This window comes from Triticum aestivum, chromosome 7A, assembly GCF_018294505.1.
Source record: "Triticum aestivum cultivar Chinese Spring chromosome 7A, IWGSC CS RefSeq v2.1, whole genome shotgun sequence".
NCBI classification, from domain to species: domain Eukaryota; kingdom Viridiplantae; phylum Streptophyta; class Magnoliopsida; order Poales; family Poaceae; genus Triticum; species Triticum aestivum.
Genome location: NC_057812.1, coordinates 289,247,330 through 289,267,976, shown reverse-complemented (window position 1 = coordinate 289,267,976; position 20,647 = coordinate 289,247,330). Strand labels below are relative to the sequence as shown.

Sequence of the window (20,647 nt, the reverse complement as noted above, 5' to 3'; positions counted from 1 at the left end):
GTAGGAACTTTTTTTGAAATACTCCGTTCCCCAACAGGCCCATAGATGTCCGCTGTGGTGGTGACATCGGGATGTATGCAGCACATCCAAATTTACGCAGATGGGGAAGAACTGTGATATGCTGTTGGCCTCAATTGTATCAAGTCAGCAGCGTGTAAAACAGTGTGACCCCAACAAGAGGTTGGCAAGTTGCAGTTCGTCAACAAAGGTCTTGCAATGAGTTTGATCCTCTTAATCAGTGCTTCAGCCAAACCATTTTGTGTATGGACATATGGAACAGAGTGATGAACTTCAATCCCCAAAGCCATGCAACAATCATTCAAGCACGTGAGGAGAATTCTGCAGCATTGTCCATTCGAATTGACTTAATTCGACTTTCAGGATAATGGGCTTGCAACTTAATGACTTGCCTCTTTATCTTGGAAAATGCATGGTTTCGTGTGGATAGAAGACACACACTTGACCATCGTGTAGATGCGTCAATTAGAACCATGAAATACCGGAAAGGTCCAGATAATGGCTGAATGGGACCACAAATGTCTCTTTGAATACGTTCAAGGAACTGAAGTGGTTCAGCTTGTATTTTGAGATGCGAGGGCCTCAAAATTAGCTTTCCCGTGGCACAAGATGTGCACACAAAATCAGAAGATTGAGGAAATTTTGACTCAAGCAAATTATGAATAATGGAATTGCTAGTAATTTTTCTCATCATCCCTAATCCAGGATGGCCTAGGCGATCATGCCAGGTTTGGAATGCGTTAACATTCTAAAAAATACTTTGTATGCAACATGTTCCACGGGTTTGATGTACGTATAGTACAAACCAGATGATAGAGAAATAATTTTCTCATGTACCTTTTTGCCATATCCGTCATCTTTAGTGAAGAGTAAATACTCCTCTTTGTTGTCTTCATGAGTTTCAATGTGAAAACCATTCTAACGGATATCTCGATAACTGACCAGGGTACGTGATGACTCAGAATACAATAAAGCATCCTCAATCGTCACTTGTGTACCACTTGGGAGGGTGAATATGGCACGTCCAGTACCAACAATCACTGTATCGCGTCTAGCGATAGTTAGAATATCCCCATTCATCTTTTTCAGAGTTTGGAAATATTTTGTCTCCCTCGGTAAGTTTGTGGTACCACTGTCCACAAGGCATAATTTCTCTTCCATCGGATTCTCCCCGTAGAAAACTATATAAAACAAAAGAATTTTCAATAAGAAAACCTCATGTTAATACATAGAATACAATCTTTATTATATCAAATGTGCTGATACAATACAATATAAAGACAACAACAAACTTATGTTCTTATTACAATCATCACAAATGGATATAATTAAGTAGATCACTAAGGAGATTGAGGGACTAGTCGAAGTCGCCAAACACATTGTTTGTGGTGTACTCAATCAACGTGTTCTCCATTTCAGCGGTATCCTCAGGCAGATAAGCAACCACGGCGTTGCTCGATCCAGGAGGAACATCGTGTGAACCACCAGATCCTTTTGCACTATCTGGATGAAGGTTGAAGTTGGCTTTAAACCTTTTCCCTTGAGGTGTTTTGCGTCCCCGAGATTGCTGGTACAGCATAACCAGATGCTTGGCCATTGTGCACTTTTCAGTAGAATGCGTGTACCACACTTGTTGCAAAGCTTAGAATTATCAAACCTGGGCTTTGGAGTGCCTTTTCCCTTGCATGGATATCTAGATCTCCTATTCCCATTGCGCTTTCGCTTATGCTCGAAATTGGATTGTTTACCCCGAGAGGTACCATTAAACTTTTGTCTATTTGCAACATTCAAGTGAACTTCAGGTAAAGGTTGTGCCCCAACTGGGCGCTGAGAGCCATTCTTAGCGAGTAGCTCATCATGCTTTTCAGCCTGAAGTAACATGTGAATAAGCTCGGAATAGACAGTGTAGTTACGAGCACGGCATTGCTGTTGGAGGATCCTATCTGAAGGGATCATAGTAGACAAAGTTTTCTCTATCTTCTCCCCCTCAGTAGGTTCCTTCATATCTTATGAGCAGCATGATTGTACTCACCGATGGACTTGAAATCCTGAAGACGGAGATGAGTCCAATCATGGAGTGCTTCCGGCAGGACTACTGCCTTCTGTTGTTCATACCTCGTTTTGAGGGCCAGAAACAGAGTACTAGGAGATTCCTCCTGTAAATACTCAGACTTGAGATCTGGATGAATATGGTGCCTTATAATGAATAAAGCAGCATAGTTCTGCTGTTCTGTCAGTGGCATGGCCCCAGCCAGGAGAGGAGTCTCCAGTGGTTGTATTGCACGCGCTATCCCACGGGACGCAAGACTGATCTTGATGTCCATAGCCCATGTAGGGTAGTTGTGGCCATTGAGGGCAAGCTCCTCAAACTTTTTGACAGTCATCTTTGTGTAACGCCCGGATAATCTTGCTACAGTAATCCCACGCTAATCATGCCATGTCATCCCGATTACTGTTGCTAAACGTTCGTTAGTTCAAACCGCGTCAAATTCAAATTTAAAATTAAAATTAATGTCAGCAATAAAAGTTTTCAAAATTTGAAACAAAAATGTTCGATGGTTGCCAAATATTACAAAGGTAATTATGTTGCAGCAAACACATTTTTATAAAATGTCTAAATAATTTAAAAGGTTTAAAAGCAGAAATGCAAATAGATAAAAACAAAACAGAAAAAAAAGGGCAAAGCAACCCCCCCCCTCTCACTGGGCCAAGTGGCCCAGCTGGCCTCAGCCGCCCGAACGGGCCGGCCCACCCCACGGCCCAGCCCCCCCCCCCCCCCACACACACACACTCCCTTAACCCCCCACCCGACCGAAACCCTAGCCGTCGCCCCACTTCCCCCCCCCCACTCCCCACGACCGCAGCCACTCCCCCCACACTCCCTCGTCTCTTCCTCTCACCCGATCCAGATTGGATTGGGCCGTCCCCGTTGGCGGCGCCGCCGTTTACCATCGCCGGACCGCGCCGCACCGTGCCTGAGGACCGCCGCCTCCGCCCGCCCGCTCCTCCAGGGTCGCCGCATCGAACCTCTCCGCCGGATCTCGACCTCGCCGGCGCCTCTTCCCCGCTGGCCTGCTACTCCTCTCCGTCCCGGTCGTCTCCGTCGACCACCCCGACAACCGCTGCCATTTCCCTACCGGCCTCGTGAGCCTCTCCTTCCCCTCATCTTTGCTGCCGAATCGCGCGCACGCTCCGTCGTGGCCGCGCCCATTCCCCTTTCCCCTCCGTCGCGCCGTACTGCCGCCCGCACCTCCGCGCGCGCCTGCGCCACGCCTAGCTACGCCCCGTGCGCCCCAGGCGCGCCCCGTCCCTGAGCCCTGCCGCGCCCGGGCTCACCGCCTACCCGCGCGCACACGCCCCGCCGCCGCGTCCGCGTGCCTCCGCCGGTGGCCACCTCCACCCGCTCATGCCCTGCCTCCCCCTGTGCCCCATGCACCCTCCACCGCGCCGCCTAGCCCCGGTGCTGCCCCGGCGTGGCCTCGCCACGCCCGTGACTGGCGCCCCCCCTCCTCGGTCTGTCGATCTGGGCGCCAACTCCCGTTTAGGCCGCCCCGTTAGGCCCCTGGGCCAATGGCATGTGGGGCCCGCCCCTGAGAACGTTTATAAAAAAAGAAAGAAAGAATTGGAATAATAATAATAATAATAATTAAAGAATTAATTAACTTCCTTAATTTTGATCAATTAAACTAAAACAACTAATTAAGCCTAGCTAATTAACCTAAACCCTAATTATCTAAACAGTCAATGACAGGGGGTCCCACCCCTGTTGACCAGTCAAATGTTGACTGGTCAACTGGGTCCCCCTGGCCCACTTGTCAGCCTCTATGTACATTCTGTGTACACAGGGCTGGGTACCCATAGCATTTTGTCTATTAATTTTGAATTAGTAATAATTTCAGAAAATGAATAAAACTTTGAAAAATCATATAAAATAATCTGTAACTCGGATGGAGAAACTTTGTACATGAAAGTTGCTCAGAACGACGAGACAAATTCGGATACGCAGCCCGTTCATCCGCCACACATCCCTAGCATAGCGAACACGCAACTTTCCCCCTCCGGTTCGTTTGTCCAAAAACGCGAAACACCGGGGATAATTTCCCGGATGTTTCCCCCCTTCACCGGTACCACCTCGTACCGCGTTAGGGCACACCTAGCATCACGCTTTGTCATGTCATGCATCGACATGCATTTGTTTGCATTATATTTATTGTCCCCCCCCCCTCTTCTCTCGCTAGACACCGAGACCGACGCCGCTGCTACCCAGTACGACTACGGTGTTGACGACCACTCTCTCTTGCCAGAGCAACCAGGCAAGCCCCCCCCCCCTTTGATCACCAGATATCGCCTACTCTTTTCTCTACCGCTTGCATTAGAGTAGTGTAGCATGTTACTGCTTTCCGTTAATCCTATTCTGATGCATAGCCTATCCTTGCTACTACTGTTGTTACCTTTACCTGCAATCCTAATGCTTAGTATAGGATGCTAGTTTATCATTAGTGGCCATACATTCTTGTCCGTCTGCCATGCTATATTATCGGGCCGTGATCACTCGGGAGGTGATCACGGGTATATACTATATACTTTATACATGATACATGTGGTGACGAAAGACAGGTCGGCTTGTGGAGCACCCGCGAGTGATTCACGGATTGGGGGCTGAAAGGACCTTTGTCCCAACAGCTCTCTGTGTGGATCTTTGTGGCGAAGCGACAGGGCAGGTTGTGACCGCCTAGGAGAGAGGTGGGCCTGGCCCTGGTCGGTGTTCGCGGATACTTAACACGTTTAACGAGATCTTGGTATTTGATCTGAGTCTGGCTACTGGCCTATACGCACTAACCATCTACGCGGGGACAGTTATGGGCACTCGACGTCGTGGTATCAGCTGAAGCCTTCGTGACGTCAGCGACTGAGTGGCGCGCGCCGGATTGGACCGTAAGCCTGCTCTTGTATTAAGGGGGCTAGTTCTGCTTCCGGCCGCGTAAGCAACGTGCAGGTGTGCAATGGGCGATGAGCCCAGACCCCTGCGCCATAGGATTTAGACCGGCGTGCTGACCTCTCTGTTGTGCCTAGGTAGGGCTGCGACGTGTTGATCTTCCGAGGCCGGGCATGACCCAGGAAAGTGTGTCCGGCCAAATGGGATCGAGCGTGTTGGGATATGTGGTGCACCCCTGCAGGGAAGTTAATCTATTCGAATAGTCGTGATCTTCGGTAACAGGACGACTTGGAGTTGTACCTTGACCTTATGACAACTAGAACCAGATACTTAATAAAACACACCCTTCCAAGTGCCAGATACAACCGGTGATCGCTCTCTCACAGGGCGACGAGGGGAGGATCATCGGTTAGGGTTATGCTATGCGATGCTACTTGGAGGACTTCAGTCTACTCTCTTCTACATGCTGCAAGATGGAGGTGGCCAGAAGCGTAGTCTTCGACAGGATTAGCTATCCCCCTCTTATTCTGGCTTTCTGCAATTCAGTCCACCGATATGGCCCTTTACACATTTACCCATGCATATGTAGTGTAGCTCCTTGCTTGCGAGTACTTTGGATGAGTACTCACGGTTGCTTTCTCCCTATTTTCCCCCCTATCCCTTCTACCTGGTTGTCACAACCAGATGTTGGAGCCCAGGATCCAGACGCCACCGTCGACGATGACTCCTACTGCACCGGAGGTGCCTACTACTACGTGCTGCCCGCTGACGACGACCAGGAGTAGTTAGGAGGATCCCAGGCAGGAGGCCTGCGCCTCTTTCGATCTGTATCCCAGTTTATGCTAGCCTTCTTAAGGCAAACTTGTTTAACTTATGTCTGTACTTAGATATTGTTGCTTCCGCTGACTCGTCTATGATCGAGCTCTTGTATTCGATCCTTTGAGGCCCCTGGCTTGTAATATGATGCTTGTATGACTTATTTTATTTGTAGAGTTGTGTTGTGATATCTTCCCGTGAGTCCCTGATCTTGATCGTACTCGTTTGTGTGTATGATTAGTGTACGATTAAATCGGGGGCGTCGCAAGTTGATATCAGAGCCGGCTGCCTGTAGGAATCCCCCTTCCACACTCCTTGGCCGAAGTTGAGTCTAGACATTACAAAACTTTTACTAACATGGTTGTGTGCCTTACGGGCCCACGTCGCCATCTGGGTGGTATTAGGCTCTTTTACTCCTCGATCCTTACTCTGGGACACTGAACTCTCTCCTACTCAGGTTAAACGATTTTACTAACTCTAAACACTAGGATCCCGTGACCATGTTCACCCCAAAGTTGGATAAGCCCTAGTTATTCTTTAGAGTAGTATTTGAACATTATCCACATTGTCATTTGACTCCTGTGAAAACATCCTTGTTTTCAGATGGAACCCACGAGGCAGGTCGTGCGCCACACGACGGCCATTGGTGCCTCAGGATCACCTGCTGTGTTGGTTGAGATGATGACCTATCTGGGTTATCGCTGGCACCCTGAGTACACCATCTATGAGGAGTATCAGGACTTCAACCAAGAGCAGTACCGTGCCATCGTCCACCTCTACTCTCGGGAGTATGACTCCACTACTGTGCTGCACACTGCTCATGGTGTTGGAGTGACTATCGATATGGCGGTCCACGATGCTGCTTATGCTGCTCTGACACGTCTTCGTGGAGAGTATCAGGAGTTGGACACCTCCCCCTTCAGGCACATTGCTATCGCATCCGATATTGGTGCGGAGGGATACTACATTGCTGCCTACTCCACTGTCACCCGAGAGCCCTTCTACCATCAGAACCTGGTTCTGCATGCTGATGGGCTGGATAGAGCTAACCGAGCTCTTCGCCACGAGTTGTACACAACCCGTCAGCACCTGTACCGTGCTCTGACGTTGTTGCACCCCTCTGTCCGATCTGGTGATCCGTCGCGTTCTGCGGTCTACCCTGCCAGGACCGTGATGCCCCAGGGTGTCGGTTGGCCAGATGTGGGAGGCTACTCTCCTGCATTGGGTCCTCTCCTGCCACCTGCGCATCGGGTTCCGCACCAGAGTATCCGCGGACCCCAGGCTACTCGCGCGGAGGTCTTCCCTTCGCGTCACTACCAGTTGTCGGGCTACACCTACCTCCGCAGTACCGCATGGGACTGACGTAGACTTGCTTATTAGTGTTAGATGCATCCGCCGCGAGCCTGTGTGCCGCCTATGATGTCTTAGCCTATGTACTGAACACTGTGTAACGAACTCTATGCATGATCTCTTTTGTAAGGTATGCCGACTACTATGTAGTATCTATCGTGCTGCTTTCGTTGTGCATGTTTCATCATGAATGATTCTTGTTTTTGCAAATTTCTCAATGTTGAACTACCCCTGTTAAATATTAGCAGGATGGTTAGACCAGGTGGTCGTGGTCGTGGTGGCAACGCCCCACCACTGCCTGAGTACATGGCTGGGATGATGCAACAGTTTGAGCTGAATCGTCAGTTCATGGAGAATATAATGGCTCAGTTTCCTCGCCCCAATATGAACCAGCAGCCAGCCCAAGTGACTCTGCAGGATTTCATGCGCCTCAACCCAACCGTGTACCGTAGCTCGACTCAGCCTCTGGATGCTGATGACTGGCTCCGTGACATCACCTATGAGATGGAGTCTGCTGATGTAGCCCCTGCCAGCTATGTCACCTTTGCTTCCTTCTTCCTGAAAGGACCCGCAGCTCAATGGTGGGACAGCCACAGGCGTACTCTGCCAGCTGGAACAATCATCACCTGGCCAGACTTCCAAGCTGCCTTCCGTGCTCGCTTCATTCCTCAGGGAGTCATGGACCGGAAGAAACGTGAGTTCCGCAACCTCACCCAAGGCAACAAAACTGTGGAAGCTTACCAGCGGGAGTTTCTTGACTTGTCCCGCTATGCTGAAGAGGACATTGCAACTGATGCACGCAGACAGGAGAAGTTCCATGATGGCCTTCAAGCTGACATCAAGCTCGCACTTCTAGTGCATGACTTTGCTGATTTCGCCACTCTGGTGAACAAGGCCATCAATGTCGAAACTGGTCTGCAGGAATACCAGAGCTCTCACAGGCGCAACCGTGACACGGGCTCATCTTCGGGCCCGTCTTCACAGAAGCGCAAGATATGGATTCCCAACAGCATGTACCAGCCGAATGCACCTGCCCCAAGGCAGAACTATGCTGCACCTCGTCTGCTTGCTCCTCCAACTAGGCAGCCAGTACTTCCAGCTCCACCACCACAAGCTCCTGTTCCCACTCCCAATAATGGTCTCTGCTACAAGTGTGGTCAGCCAGGTCACCGTGCTAGGGATTGCAATCAGAACCAGAATCAACTGGCCCTCCCCACAGCTGGCCGTGGAAGCAACCAGCCTCGCAACAACAATGCCAAGTCTTATGGACGTGTTCATGCCAACCACGTTGATCTCAATGAAGTTCTAGACCAACCTGCTACCGTGATGGGTACACTCCTCGTAAACTCAGTACCTGCATCTGTTTTATTCGATTTAGGAGCATCGCATTCATTCATGTCAGAAGATTTTGCATACAAGCATGACGTTAAATGTGAGGAGATGAACACTTCAGTATTGGTAAAAACCCCCTTGGGACAATGTCAAACCTCACTGGTTGGCATCGATGTCCCCGCGGAAATCGAAGGGCTGGAATTCTATGCCTCTCCCATTATCCTGAAGTCATCTAACATCGACCTCATTCTGGGAATGGATTGGTTGAAAGTGCATACTGCTTCTATAGTTTGCGCCACTAAGGTCGTCCATCTGCTACACCCTTCTGACGAAATAATAGCTTACCAAGCTCATCTAGTTCAGAACGCCGAGGCACGACTTTATGTCGTGAATGCGTTGAACGCTGCACCACTCGAGGGCATTGAAAACATTCCCGTCGTTCATGATTTCCAAGACGTCTTCCCAGAAGAACTTCCAGGGATTCCCCCTGCTAGAGCTGTCGAGTTCATCATCGACTTGAAACCCGGCACCACCCCTATAGCTAAACGACCCTATAAGATGCCGCCGCATGAACTCATTGAGCTTAAGGAGGAAATCGACAAATCTCTTGTCAAAGGTTTCATTCGTCCAAGTTGCTCTCCTTGGGGAGCACCTTCTCTCTTTGTTAAGAAAAAGGATGGGACAAACCGATTAGTCCAAGACTACCGTCCTATAAACCAAGCTACCATTCAGAATAAATATCCTCTTCCTCGGATCAATGATCTTTATGATCAACTGGCTGGCTCATCAGTGTTCTCCAAACTCGATTTGAGGCTAGGTTACCACCAGATCTGTGTTCGTGAAGAGGATATCCCAAAAACTACCTTCGTGACTCGGTATGGATCATAAAAGTACACCGTCATGTCATTCGGCTTAACGAATGCTCCCGCCACCTTCTCTCGTCTGATGAACTATATATTCATGGATTACCTCGACAAGTTTGTCGTGGTTTATCTGGACGATATCCTTGTATTTTCCAAGAACAAAGAAGAACATGCTGCACATCTTCGTCTTGTGCTGGAAAAACTTCGAGAGCATCAACTGTATGCTAAGTATTCCAAGTGTGAATTCTGGCTCCCCGAAGTAACCTATCTTGGGCATGTCATCTCCAAGAATGGTATTGCCGTCAACCCTGAATGAGTTCAGGCTATTCTCGATTGGACTCCTCCGAAGAATGTGAAGCAAGTCCGAAGTTTTCTCGGCCTCGCCAGCTATTGCCGTCGATTCATCGAGAACTTCTCCAAGATTGCCAGGCCTCTAACTAATCTGTTGCATAAGGGTGTCAAGTTCGAATGGATAGGCAAGTGTCAGGAAAGTTTTCGGGCGCTTAAAGACAAGTTGACCTCTGCCCCCGTGCTTGCTCCACCTGATACTAAGAAGGACTTCGTCATTTATTGTGACGCTTCCCGTCAAGGATTAGGTTGTGTCCTAATGCAAGAGCGCAGAGTGATTGCTTATGCCTCTCGTCAACTGCGCCCTCACGAAGAAAACTACCCAGTTCACGACCTCGAGCTTGCTGATGTCATTCATGCACTAAAGCAGTGGCGACATTACCTTCTCAGTAATCGTTGTGAGATCTTCACCGACCACCAAAGTCTGAAGTATCTGTTTACTCAGCCAGGTCTGAACCTTCGCCAGCAGAGATGGATGGAGACTGTTGCAGACTTTGACGTGGGTATATCATATACCCCCGGAAAGACTAATGCAATGGCTGATGCCTTGAGCCGCAAGTCTTACTGCAACCACCTCCAGGTTCACAAAGTTCAGCCCTTGCTTGTCGAAGAATTTAGAAAGCTGAACCTCCATATTGTTCCTCCTGGAGCACTCGCTCCCCCTCCCCCGGAGTTCCGCAAGATGAATCTTCTTGTTGTTACTAAGGGTTCTCTAAATACCCTGGCTGTCGTGCCAGATCTCATAGCTGGTATAAAGACTATTCAAGGTTATGACTCTAAAGTCCATAAGATTAAACGCCATCTAGCAGAAGGAAAGCCCTCATTCTTCACTATCGCCGACGATGGCGCCTTGTATTTCAAAGGCCGCCTAGTGGTACCATGTTCGAAGAAAAACCTGGATAAGACTAAAAGGGTTATGCAAGAAGCTCATGATACGCCTCTGTCCATCCATCCTGGTAGTACGAAGATGTATCAGGATATTCGCCAAAGATTCTGGTGGTCTAATATGAAGCAGGACATTGCTCGTTATGTTGCGGAGTGTGACGTTTGCCGTCGTATCAAAGCTGAGCATCAAAGGCCTGCTGGAACTCTGCAACCTATCTCTATTCCTGAGTGGAAATGGGACCATGTTGAGATGGACTTCGTCACCGGATTTCCCAAGTCGTAGAAAGTTAATGATGCTATTCTTGTCGTCATTGACCGGCTTTCTAAAGTTGCACATTTTCTGGCGGTCAAAGAGACAATCACTGCTAGTCAGCTTGCTACTCTCTACATGGGCAGAATTGTTTCACTTCACGGTATTCCACTGGTTATCAGTTCAGACCGTGGCAGCTTATTCACTTCAAGGTTTTGGGCGAGTTTCCAAGAAGCTATGGGAACTCATCTGTCGTTCAGTACTGCGTTTCATCCTCAGTCGCAAGGACAGGTTGAACGTGTCAACCAAATTCTCGAAGACATGCTTCGAGCTTGTGTAATCTCATTCGGCAAGAAATGGGAGGAATCTCTTCCATATGCCGAGTTCTCTTATAATAATAGCTATCAAGCTAGTCTGAAGATGTCCCCCTTCGAAGTGCTATATGGACGAAAGTGTCGAACCCCTCTGAACTGGTCAGAAACTGGGGAACGTCCACTCTTTGGTCCGGATATTATCCAACAGGCCGAAGAACAAGTTCGCATTATTCGCGAGAATCTCAAGACTGCTCAGTCACGTCAGAAAAGTCAGTATGACCGTCATCACCAAGACATGGTCTATCAACCTGGCGAAAAGGCTTATCTTCGAGTTACACCAATGAAGGGTGCACACCGCTTAGGGATCAAAGGAAAGCTAGCTCCCCGCTATATTGGTCCTTTCACTATTCTCGAAAGGCGTGGAAAGGTGGCATATCAACTGGAGCTTCCGCTGAACCTTTCTCAGGTTCACGATGTGTTCCACGTGTCACAACTCCGACGCTGCTTCAAGAACCCAATCCGAGCAGTGGATCATGAAGTGCTTGAATTGCAACAAGACCTCTCCTATAAAGAGCATCCGGTCCGCATTCTCGACCAAGCTGAACGCCGCACACGTCAGAAGGCGATCAAGTTCCTCAAGGTCCAGTGGTCGAATCACTCTGAAGACGAAGCCATCTGGGAACGCGAGGATCGTCTTCGTGATGAATACCCCGCACTGTTTCCTTCTACCTCCTAAATCTCGGGACGAGATTTTTTGTAGTGGAGGAGATTTGTAACGCCCGGATAATCTTGCTACAGTAATCCCACGCTAATCATGCCATGTCATCCCGATTACTGTTGCTAAACGTCCGTTAGTTCAAACCGTGTCAAATTCAAATTTAAAATTAAAATTAATGTCGGCAATAAAAGTTTTCAAAATTTGAAACAAAAATGTTCGGTGGTTGCCAAATATTACAAAGGTAATTATGTTGCAGCAAACACATTTTTATAAAATGTCTAAATAATTTAAAAGGTTTAAAAGCAGAAATGCAAATAGATAAAAACAAAACAGAAAAAAAGGGCAAAGCAACCCCCCCCTCTCACTGGGCCAAGTGGCCCAGCTGGCCTCAGCCTCCCGAACGGGCCGGCCCACCCCACGGCCCAGCCGGCCCCCCCACACACTCCCTTAACCCCCCACCCGACCGAAACCCTAGCCGTCGCCCCACTTCCCCCCCCCCCACTCCCCACGACCGCAGCCACTCCCCCCACACTCCCTCGTCTCTCCCTCTCACCCGATCCAGATCGGATCGGGCCGTCCCCGTTGGCGGCGCCGCCGTTCACCATTGCCGGACCGCGCCGCACCGTGCCTGAGGACCGCCGCCTCCGCCCACCCGCTCCTCCAGGGTCGCCGCACCGAACCTCTCCGCCGGATCTCGACCTCGCCAGCGCCTCTTCCCCGCTGGCCTGCTGCTCCTCTCCGTCCCGGTCGTCTCCGTCGACCACCCCGACAACCGCTGCCATTTCCCTACCGGCCTCGTGAGCCTCTCCCTCCCCTCCTCTTTGCTGCCGAATCGCGCGCACGCTCCGTCGTGGCCGCGCCCATTCCCCTTTCCCCTCCGTCGCGCCGTACTGCCGCCCGCACCTCCGCGCGCGCCTGCGCCACGCCTAGCTGCGCCCCGTGCGCCCCAGGCGCGCCCCGTCCCTGAGCCCTGCCGCGCCCGGGCTCCCCGCCTACCCGCGCGCACACGCCCCGCCGCCGCGTCCGCCTGCCTCCGCCGGCGGCCACCTCCACCCGCTCATGCCCTGCCTCCCCCTGCGCCCCGTGCACCCTCCACCGCGCCGCCTAGCCCCGATGCTGCCCCGACGTGGCCTCGCCGCGCCCGTGACTGGCGCCTCCCACCCCCTCGGTCTGTCGATCTGGGCGCCAACGCCCGTTTAGGCCGCCCCGTTAGGCCCCTGGGCCAATGGCACGTGGGGCCCACCCCTGAGAACTTTATAAAAAAGAAAGAAAGAATTGGAATAATAATAATAATTAATTAATTAATTAATTAAAGAATTAATTAACTTAATTAATTTTGATTAATTAAACTAAAACAACTAATTAAGCCTAGCTAATTAACCTAAACCCTAATTATCTAAACAGTCAATGACATGGGGTCCCACCCCTGTTGACCAGTCAAATGTTGATTGGTCAACTGGGTCCCCCTGGCCCACTTGTCAGCCTCTGTGTACATTCTGTGTACACAGGGCTGGGTACCCATAGCATTTTGTCTATTAATTTTGAATTAGTAATAATTTCAGAAAATGAATAAAACTTTGAAAAATCATATAAAATAATCTGTAACTCGGATGGAGAAACTTTGTACATGAAAGTTGCTCAGAACGACGAGAAGAATTCGGATACGCAGCCCGTTCATCTGCCACGCATCCCTAGCATAGCGAACATGCAACTTTCCCCCTCCGGTTCGTCTGTCCGAAAATGCGAAACACCGGGGATAATTTCCCGGATGTTTCCCCCCTTCACCGGTACCACCTCGTACCGTGTTAGGGCACACCTAGCATCACGCTTTGTCATGTCATGCATCGACATGCATTTGTTTGCATTATATTTATTGTTCCCCCCCCCCTCTTCTCTCGCTAGAAACCGAGACCGACGCCGCTGCTACCCAGTACGACTACGGTGTTGACGACCACTCTCTCTTGCCAGAGCAACCAGGCAAGCCCCCCCCTTTGATCACCAGATATCGCCTACTCTTTTCTCTACTGCTTGCATTAGAGTAGTGTAGCATGTTACTGCTTTCCGTTAATCCTATTCCGATGCATAGCATGTCCTTGCTACTATTGTTGTTACCTTTACCTGCAATCCTAATGCTTAGTATAGGATGCTAGTTTATCATCAGTGGCCATACATTCTTGTCCGTCTGCCATGCTATATTATCAGGCCGTGATCACTCGGGAGGTGATCACGGGTATATACTATATACTTTATACATGATACATGTGGTGACGAAAGACGGGTCGGCTTGTGGAGCACCCGCGAGTGATTCATGGATTGGGGGCTGAAAGGACCTTTGTCCCAACGGCTCTTTGTGTGGATCTTTGTGGCGAAGCGACAGGGCAGGTTGTGACCGCCTAGGAGAGAGGTGGGCCTGGCCCTGGTCGGTGTTCGCGGATACTTAACACGTTTAATGAGATCTTGGTATTTGATCTGAGTCTGGCTACTGGCCTATACGCACTAACCATCTACGCGGAACAGTTATGGGCACTCGACGTCGTGGTATCAGCCGAAGCCTTCGTGACATCAGCGACTGAGTGGCGCGCGCCGGATTGGACCGTAAGCCTGCTCTTGTATTAAGGGGGCTAGTTCTGCTTCCGGCCGTGTACGCAACGTGCAGGTGTGCAATGGGCGATGGGCCCAGACCCCTGCGCCATAGGATTTAGACCGGCGTGCTGACCTCTCTGTTGTGCCTAGGTAGGGCTGCGACGTGTTGATCTTTCGAGGCCGGGCATGACCCAGGAAAGTGTGTCCGGCTGAATGGGATCGAGCGTGTTGGGATATGTGGTGCACCCCTGCAGGGAAGTTAATCTATTCGAATAGCCGTGATCTTCGGTAACAGGACGACTTGGAGTTGTACCTTGACCTTATGACAACTAGAACCAGATACTTAATAAAACACACCCTTCCAAGTGCCAGATACAACCGGTGGACGCTCTCTCACAGGGTGACGAGGGGAGGATCATCGGTTAGGGTTATGATATTGAATGCTACTTGGAGGACTTCAGTCTACTCTCTTCTACATGCTGCAAGATGGAGGTGGCCAGAAGCGTAGTCTTCGACAGGATTAGCTATCCCCCTCTTATTCTGGCTTTCTGCAGTTCAGTCCACCGATATGGCCCTTTACACATTTACCCATGCATATGTAGTGTAGCTCCTTGCTTGCGAGTACTTTGGATGAGTACTCACGGTTGCTTTCTCCCTCTTTTCCCCCCTATCCCTTCTACCTGGTTGTCGCAACCAGATGTTGGAGCCCAGGATCCAGACGCCACCGTCGACGATGACTCCTACTGCACCGGAGGTGCCTACTACTACGTGATGCCCGCTGACGACGACCAGGAGTAGTTAGGAGGATCCCATGCAGGAGGCCTGCGCCTCTTTCGATCTGTATCCCAGTTTATGCTAGCCTTCTTAAGGCAAACTTGTTTAACTTATGTCTGTACTCAGATATTGTTGCTTCCGCTGACTCGTCTATGATCGAGCTCTTGTATTCGAGCCTTCGAGGCCCCTGGCTTGTGATATGATGCTTGTATGACTTATTTTATTTGTAGAGTTGTGTTGTGATATCTTCCCGTGAGTCCCTGATCTTGATCGTACTCGTTTGCGTGTATGATTAGTGTACGATTAAATCGGGGGCCTCACACTTTGCCTACATGGGAAACCAGAGATAATTAATTTACGGGCGTAAATTAAAAACCATCATGGTTGTGTAATAAGAATGCAAAAATTTGATACTCAACTGTAAACTTGAAAAATTCTCAACCTCAATTGTGTGAATATAACACTTTGAAGATCAATTAGATCTCATAGTAATAGGCTGCATGGACATTACCTTGTGTATGATACAATTTAGATATAAGGAACACACATTGAAGGTAATCGTTTGTCGGGATTGACAAAGCGTAGACCTTATAGTAAAAGAGGATAGTCTGCAAATGTGCAGTAGATCACAACTCACTACCTTGTGATTCCAAATAAGGTGAGGGAGAAATATTCAAAAAGTTGCAAGTTTGATATGCTAGAGAAGGTCTCAATCGCAAAAACATGTTCAATAAATATGAGATGTGGTAAACACATAGAACATGTCATTTTTCCCGAATGAAATTCGGTACTTTATTTATATTATCAAGCTATTACATAATATAAACACACCAATAATTACACAAATTCTAAACTAGAGTAAATCTAGAACTGGACTAAATGTAAATAGTAGTACTAAAACAGTACTAAATATAGTCTAAAACTACACCATGTAGAATAATTAGTACTAGACTAATAAAAACAGAGAAAAGAATGAAGTCCACGGCCAACATGAGGCAGCCGGAGGACCCGCAGGCGCCTGGGCCTGGGCCTGCACGACCTTTGGCCGGCCCAACTGCCGCCGCACTGCATAAGGCAGAGGGGGGAGAGGGCGGTTACGGATAGGGGTCGAATAATTCGACGCCCGCACCACCACTCGATCCCCTCCTCTGACACGGCGCTACCAGCGGGGGGAGCGGCCGCCGCCGCATCCCATTGGTCTCTAGTGGTCACCGGCTCGTCGCCGCCGAGCCCTCCTCATCCGAAGAGGAGACGGCGATGGTGGAGGCCTGGCGCAGCGAAGTGGTGGCGAAGCCGAGGTTCGCCGGAGCCCATGAGCCTGGGCAGCGAATGGGGAGGCTGTCGAGAGCCGCGACAGCGTGTCCAAAGAGGCTGCCAAAGCGCTGCTCCGCGTGGATACCCGGGCCCGTAGTAGCCTCCAGTGGTGGTGGGGAGTTGACGCCGGCACCTTCCATCCCTACTCCGAGGCGGATGACGCTGGTGGGCGCTGACACAAAGCCAAGTGTGGCCTCTTCGTCCACAATGGCGCACATCGGGACGGACACGTAGCCAGGAGGGCCACGGCTCGGGCCAACAGCCTCATCGGGGGCGTTGGTATCACGGGCGGGAGCCACGCGGCCGGTGGAGGAGGTGGAGGCGGAGATCCGGAGGGCGATCCAGGCGCAACGGCGGCCCCGTTCATCATCGGGGCGCTCGGGCCGGCCACCATCCGAGGGTTGAGCCCCATGTGCGCATGGCCATGGGCGCGGGGAGCACCGCGGTGGGCGCGTCTTGTGGCGCGGCGACCGTGTCCCGGGGTGTGGTGAGCACCACGAGCGCCTCTCCTAGCGCCACGGTGGTCGCGTTCAGCGGCGCGACGGATAGCCTGGCGACGGAATCGCCGGAGTCTACCCAGTCCGTGGAAACGACGACCGTAGCGACGACCATCCTCGTGGATCAGGCGGAGGAAGGAGACGAGGCTTGGCATCTCACCGGCGGCGAGTGCTCTTTCCCTCCTTTTCTTTTTCTCTTTCGCTCTTCACTGGTTGTTCTACGTGCATGATAACGTGTTTGAAATCAAAGACTGATTGATCCTTTGATGATGGTTACAGGGAGTATATATATCCCCTGGAGAGACACGACGATCCTGAAGAGATGCATCGGTTCCAAGCGGACGGGAGAGAGGCGACGGTTGCGACGGACACAGGCGTCCGTGTGGGTGCAACCGCTCGTTCGATGGACAAAGAGAGATTTCCCTTAGTTACAGATTATACTTTAACAGTTTTGCTAAAGCACATCTAGATGTGCCATAAATATTGCACATCTAAGTCATATGTCATTGATGTTACATTGAGATTCGTGTAAAAAAATTTCCTTTTTAGGCTGGTTGTAATGGGGAGTATCAGGCTGGCCATAGTGAGGAGTAACTTATACTAGTGTCATGCATATGACACTAGGCTAAATTACTACCTTCATAGTGCAAAGTAATATAGTAGTAGTGTCATAGGTGGTTTCTTTTAATAGCTTGTAGACTCATTTTGTCTTGAAAAGTGCTATGTTACATTAACATATTATGTTACCACCTCTCATTAACTACTTGCCACATAAGCAAAAATTTCTTAAAATGCGCTATGTTACTACCTAAGTTACTCCCACTATGACTAGCCTCATATACTAGTATCATGCATATGATAGTAGTCTATGATACTACGTCCCTAATGCATAGTATCATAAGTTGGTATCACAGAGAACTACATTTATTGACATGCATGACACAAAGTAACACATCATTTAATATGAAAGTAACACATCATTTAATATGATACTCAAGCCTCTCTTTCTTCATTTAATTCTGTGCCACCTTATCAAACTTGCTTAGTTGGCATGCATGATACTACCTATGATACTTCCATTACAGGCAGCCTTCTGCTTGATTCACTCATTTAGATGTGCAATAACTAGAGCACATCTAGATATGCCCTAGACACATATTTTGATCTTAACAGAGGCCAACGCATCAGTAAAATCCTTATCCAAATTGCTAGTGGTATATTGAAGAGGTGGACCAATTGCTAGTGGTATATTGAAGAGGTGGACCGACAGAGGCGTCGGTTGTCGATGATCACGTTTGACCTTGACAGGGGAGGGAAATTTGAGGCCACCCACCCAATTGGCAATCGTTGGCTGGCATCGAATAAACAACCCGACGGTAGCACGTCGTCGTCAATCCTGGTTTGCCAGCCAAGAAACAGAGACGGCTTCGGTCGCCGGAAAACAATGTCGACCCGAAATGTACAGTATCAGATTGATGCTGCTATTGCATATTAACACAGGTTAATTTTTGATTCTGAAGATGACTGAACATTCAGAAGATCAAGAAGAGGTGGGGATTTACATGTACAGACGCATGGTTGGGTCACCGTAACAAAAAATCTATGGTGAGCGGCCATGGCCGCGCGTGGGGAAGAGCGCTGCTATAGTGGTGGCTATTCACAAGGCCGAAGCTCTGGATCGATGGAGGTCGGACCTACCAGCACTGGTCTGTCTCCCACGTGCGGCGAGGCCGGCCCCAGACGCCGTTCGGCCTGGAAGCGGGCGGCTGCGCGTAGGCCTGCACGACGACGTCGCGGTCGTAGCGCGCGCGGGCGTCCGGGTCGGAGAGCGTGGCGTAGGCGTCGTGCAGGCGGATGAAGTCGTCGCCGGCCGCGCCGGCCACGTCCGGGTGCCGCTCCCGAGCCAGTCGCCGGTACGCGGCCTTGATCTCGCCGCCCGTGGCGCCGGCCCGCAGCCCGAGCACCTCGTACAGCGTGCACCTCCCGGCCGGCGCCGCCGACGCGACGGCCACCGCGCACCGGACCGACCGGCGGGAGCTGGAGCAGGCGGCGGCCTGGCGGAACCCGGCCAGCGCGGGCCTCGCCGCGGAGGATTGCATCACCGGGGGCGGTGAAATCATGACACGAACCCACAAATCTGAGAAGAGAGAACGGAGGATGGGTTGGGGGAGCAGAGGAAAAGTAGGCAGGTGAGACGGAAATGCGGTTGGCTTCCGGCCGGGTTTGTTTTTATAACGCAGCGGACTGCTTCGCGCTGATTGATATTTGTTTTTGAGGTAATAGCACCCCAGGTACCCTAACTTGCACACAATGTGATGATTTAGTCCCAAACTTGCAAAACTTGACTCCACCATACCCCAACTTGCACCTCATGTGATGATTTAGTCCCAGGCCAATCACAGCTCGACAATTGGCAGCCAGGTGGCTGGACCGATCAACGCATGCACTTTTACACAAAGCCCCCTGTTGTTTTATGTAATTAACCAGCCATTGACAACAATACTACAGTTTGATTTGCAAGCTTTCTATTTTATCATGTAGATACTTCACTTTTTCAGATAGGGTATCTGTACTTGGCGTTGCTGCTGCAGTTGTTTGTTTCAGCATCTAAATTTGTATGCTTAAATTTGATGAGTTGGTATGCTGCTTTAATCATGATCTCGCTGACTTTCCCCTGTCCTGTTATTTGTTGATGTCTTTTCACAGCAGCTCCCATTTTGGAGATACTGATGATTTTGATCCTTTTGGAGATAACTATGACAATGACAGAACAGAGAATCATGCGCTAGAAAATGCTACTAAACTGAATTACCATTCGTATATGGACAAATGGAGAAAATTTGACACTTACTGAATTACCATTCGTATATGGGCAAAAAAACAAGAGCCAAATGGAGAAAATTTGACACTGACTTATTTTACCAGGTATTTGAAATCAACTACTCACTACTATTTTGATGTTGAATCTACCTCTTTTTGTGCTGATGTTTTCTCCTGCAGTCTTAGCAGACCTGTAGAATCAGAAACATTTTCATGTGTGCAAGGATGGCTGCTATATGTTAGTTTTACAAAGAGTTGATGTAAATATGAGAATTCATTCAGGTTTTTTCTTAAAGCACCACATTATTTGTTGATCACACTCAAGCAGTTCACTGTTTATCACACTCGAGTACTCAGACAGGCATGCATAGTTTCTTCCCGAACATCAACTGTTTGCATATACTTGGGACTGGGAAGACAGTGTATGTCTAGTGAAGCATCATGTATCCATTTTTTCTTTTCTTTTGGTAACTAAAATTTCATGACTGGTCTCACCAGGATAACATGTGAATGTCAATGGCCATCAAACAGTAGGCTGATAATACCCCTCAGCGTTAGTAGAATTACATCTACTATTACCTGTTGATAGATTATTTATGCTGCAACAATCACTTGTAACTGTACCACTGTTATTGGTGTAGAACAGTCAGTAGTGAAGGTAAGTGGCAACAAGCAGAAACTATTGCCCCCCATATCTACACCACCTCATCATTCAACACAGAAGGATCCAAAGGAAGATTTCATCTTTGAACACAGAAGGATCTAAAGTATGATTTCACCATTCAACACAGAAGGATCCAAACTATTGCACACTTTTTTTGCTGTTCTG

At 49.5% G+C, this 20,647-nt stretch overlaps 1 protein-coding gene across 1 annotated transcript; it reads right to left on the bottom strand.

Annotated features, from left to right (window-relative positions):
• Positions 1 to 18,470: 18,470 nt before the first annotated feature.
• LOC123150038 (chaperone protein dnaJ 11, chloroplastic) lies at positions 18,471 to 19,220 on the bottom strand. Its single transcript, XM_044569838.1, has one exon. The coding sequence runs from the start codon at positions 19,116 to 19,118 to the stop codon at positions 18,693 to 18,695; it is 426 nt and encodes a 141-aa protein (XP_044425773.1). The 5' UTR covers positions 19,119 to 19,220; the 3' UTR covers positions 18,471 to 18,692.
• Positions 19,221 to 20,647: the final 1,427 nt, after the last annotated feature.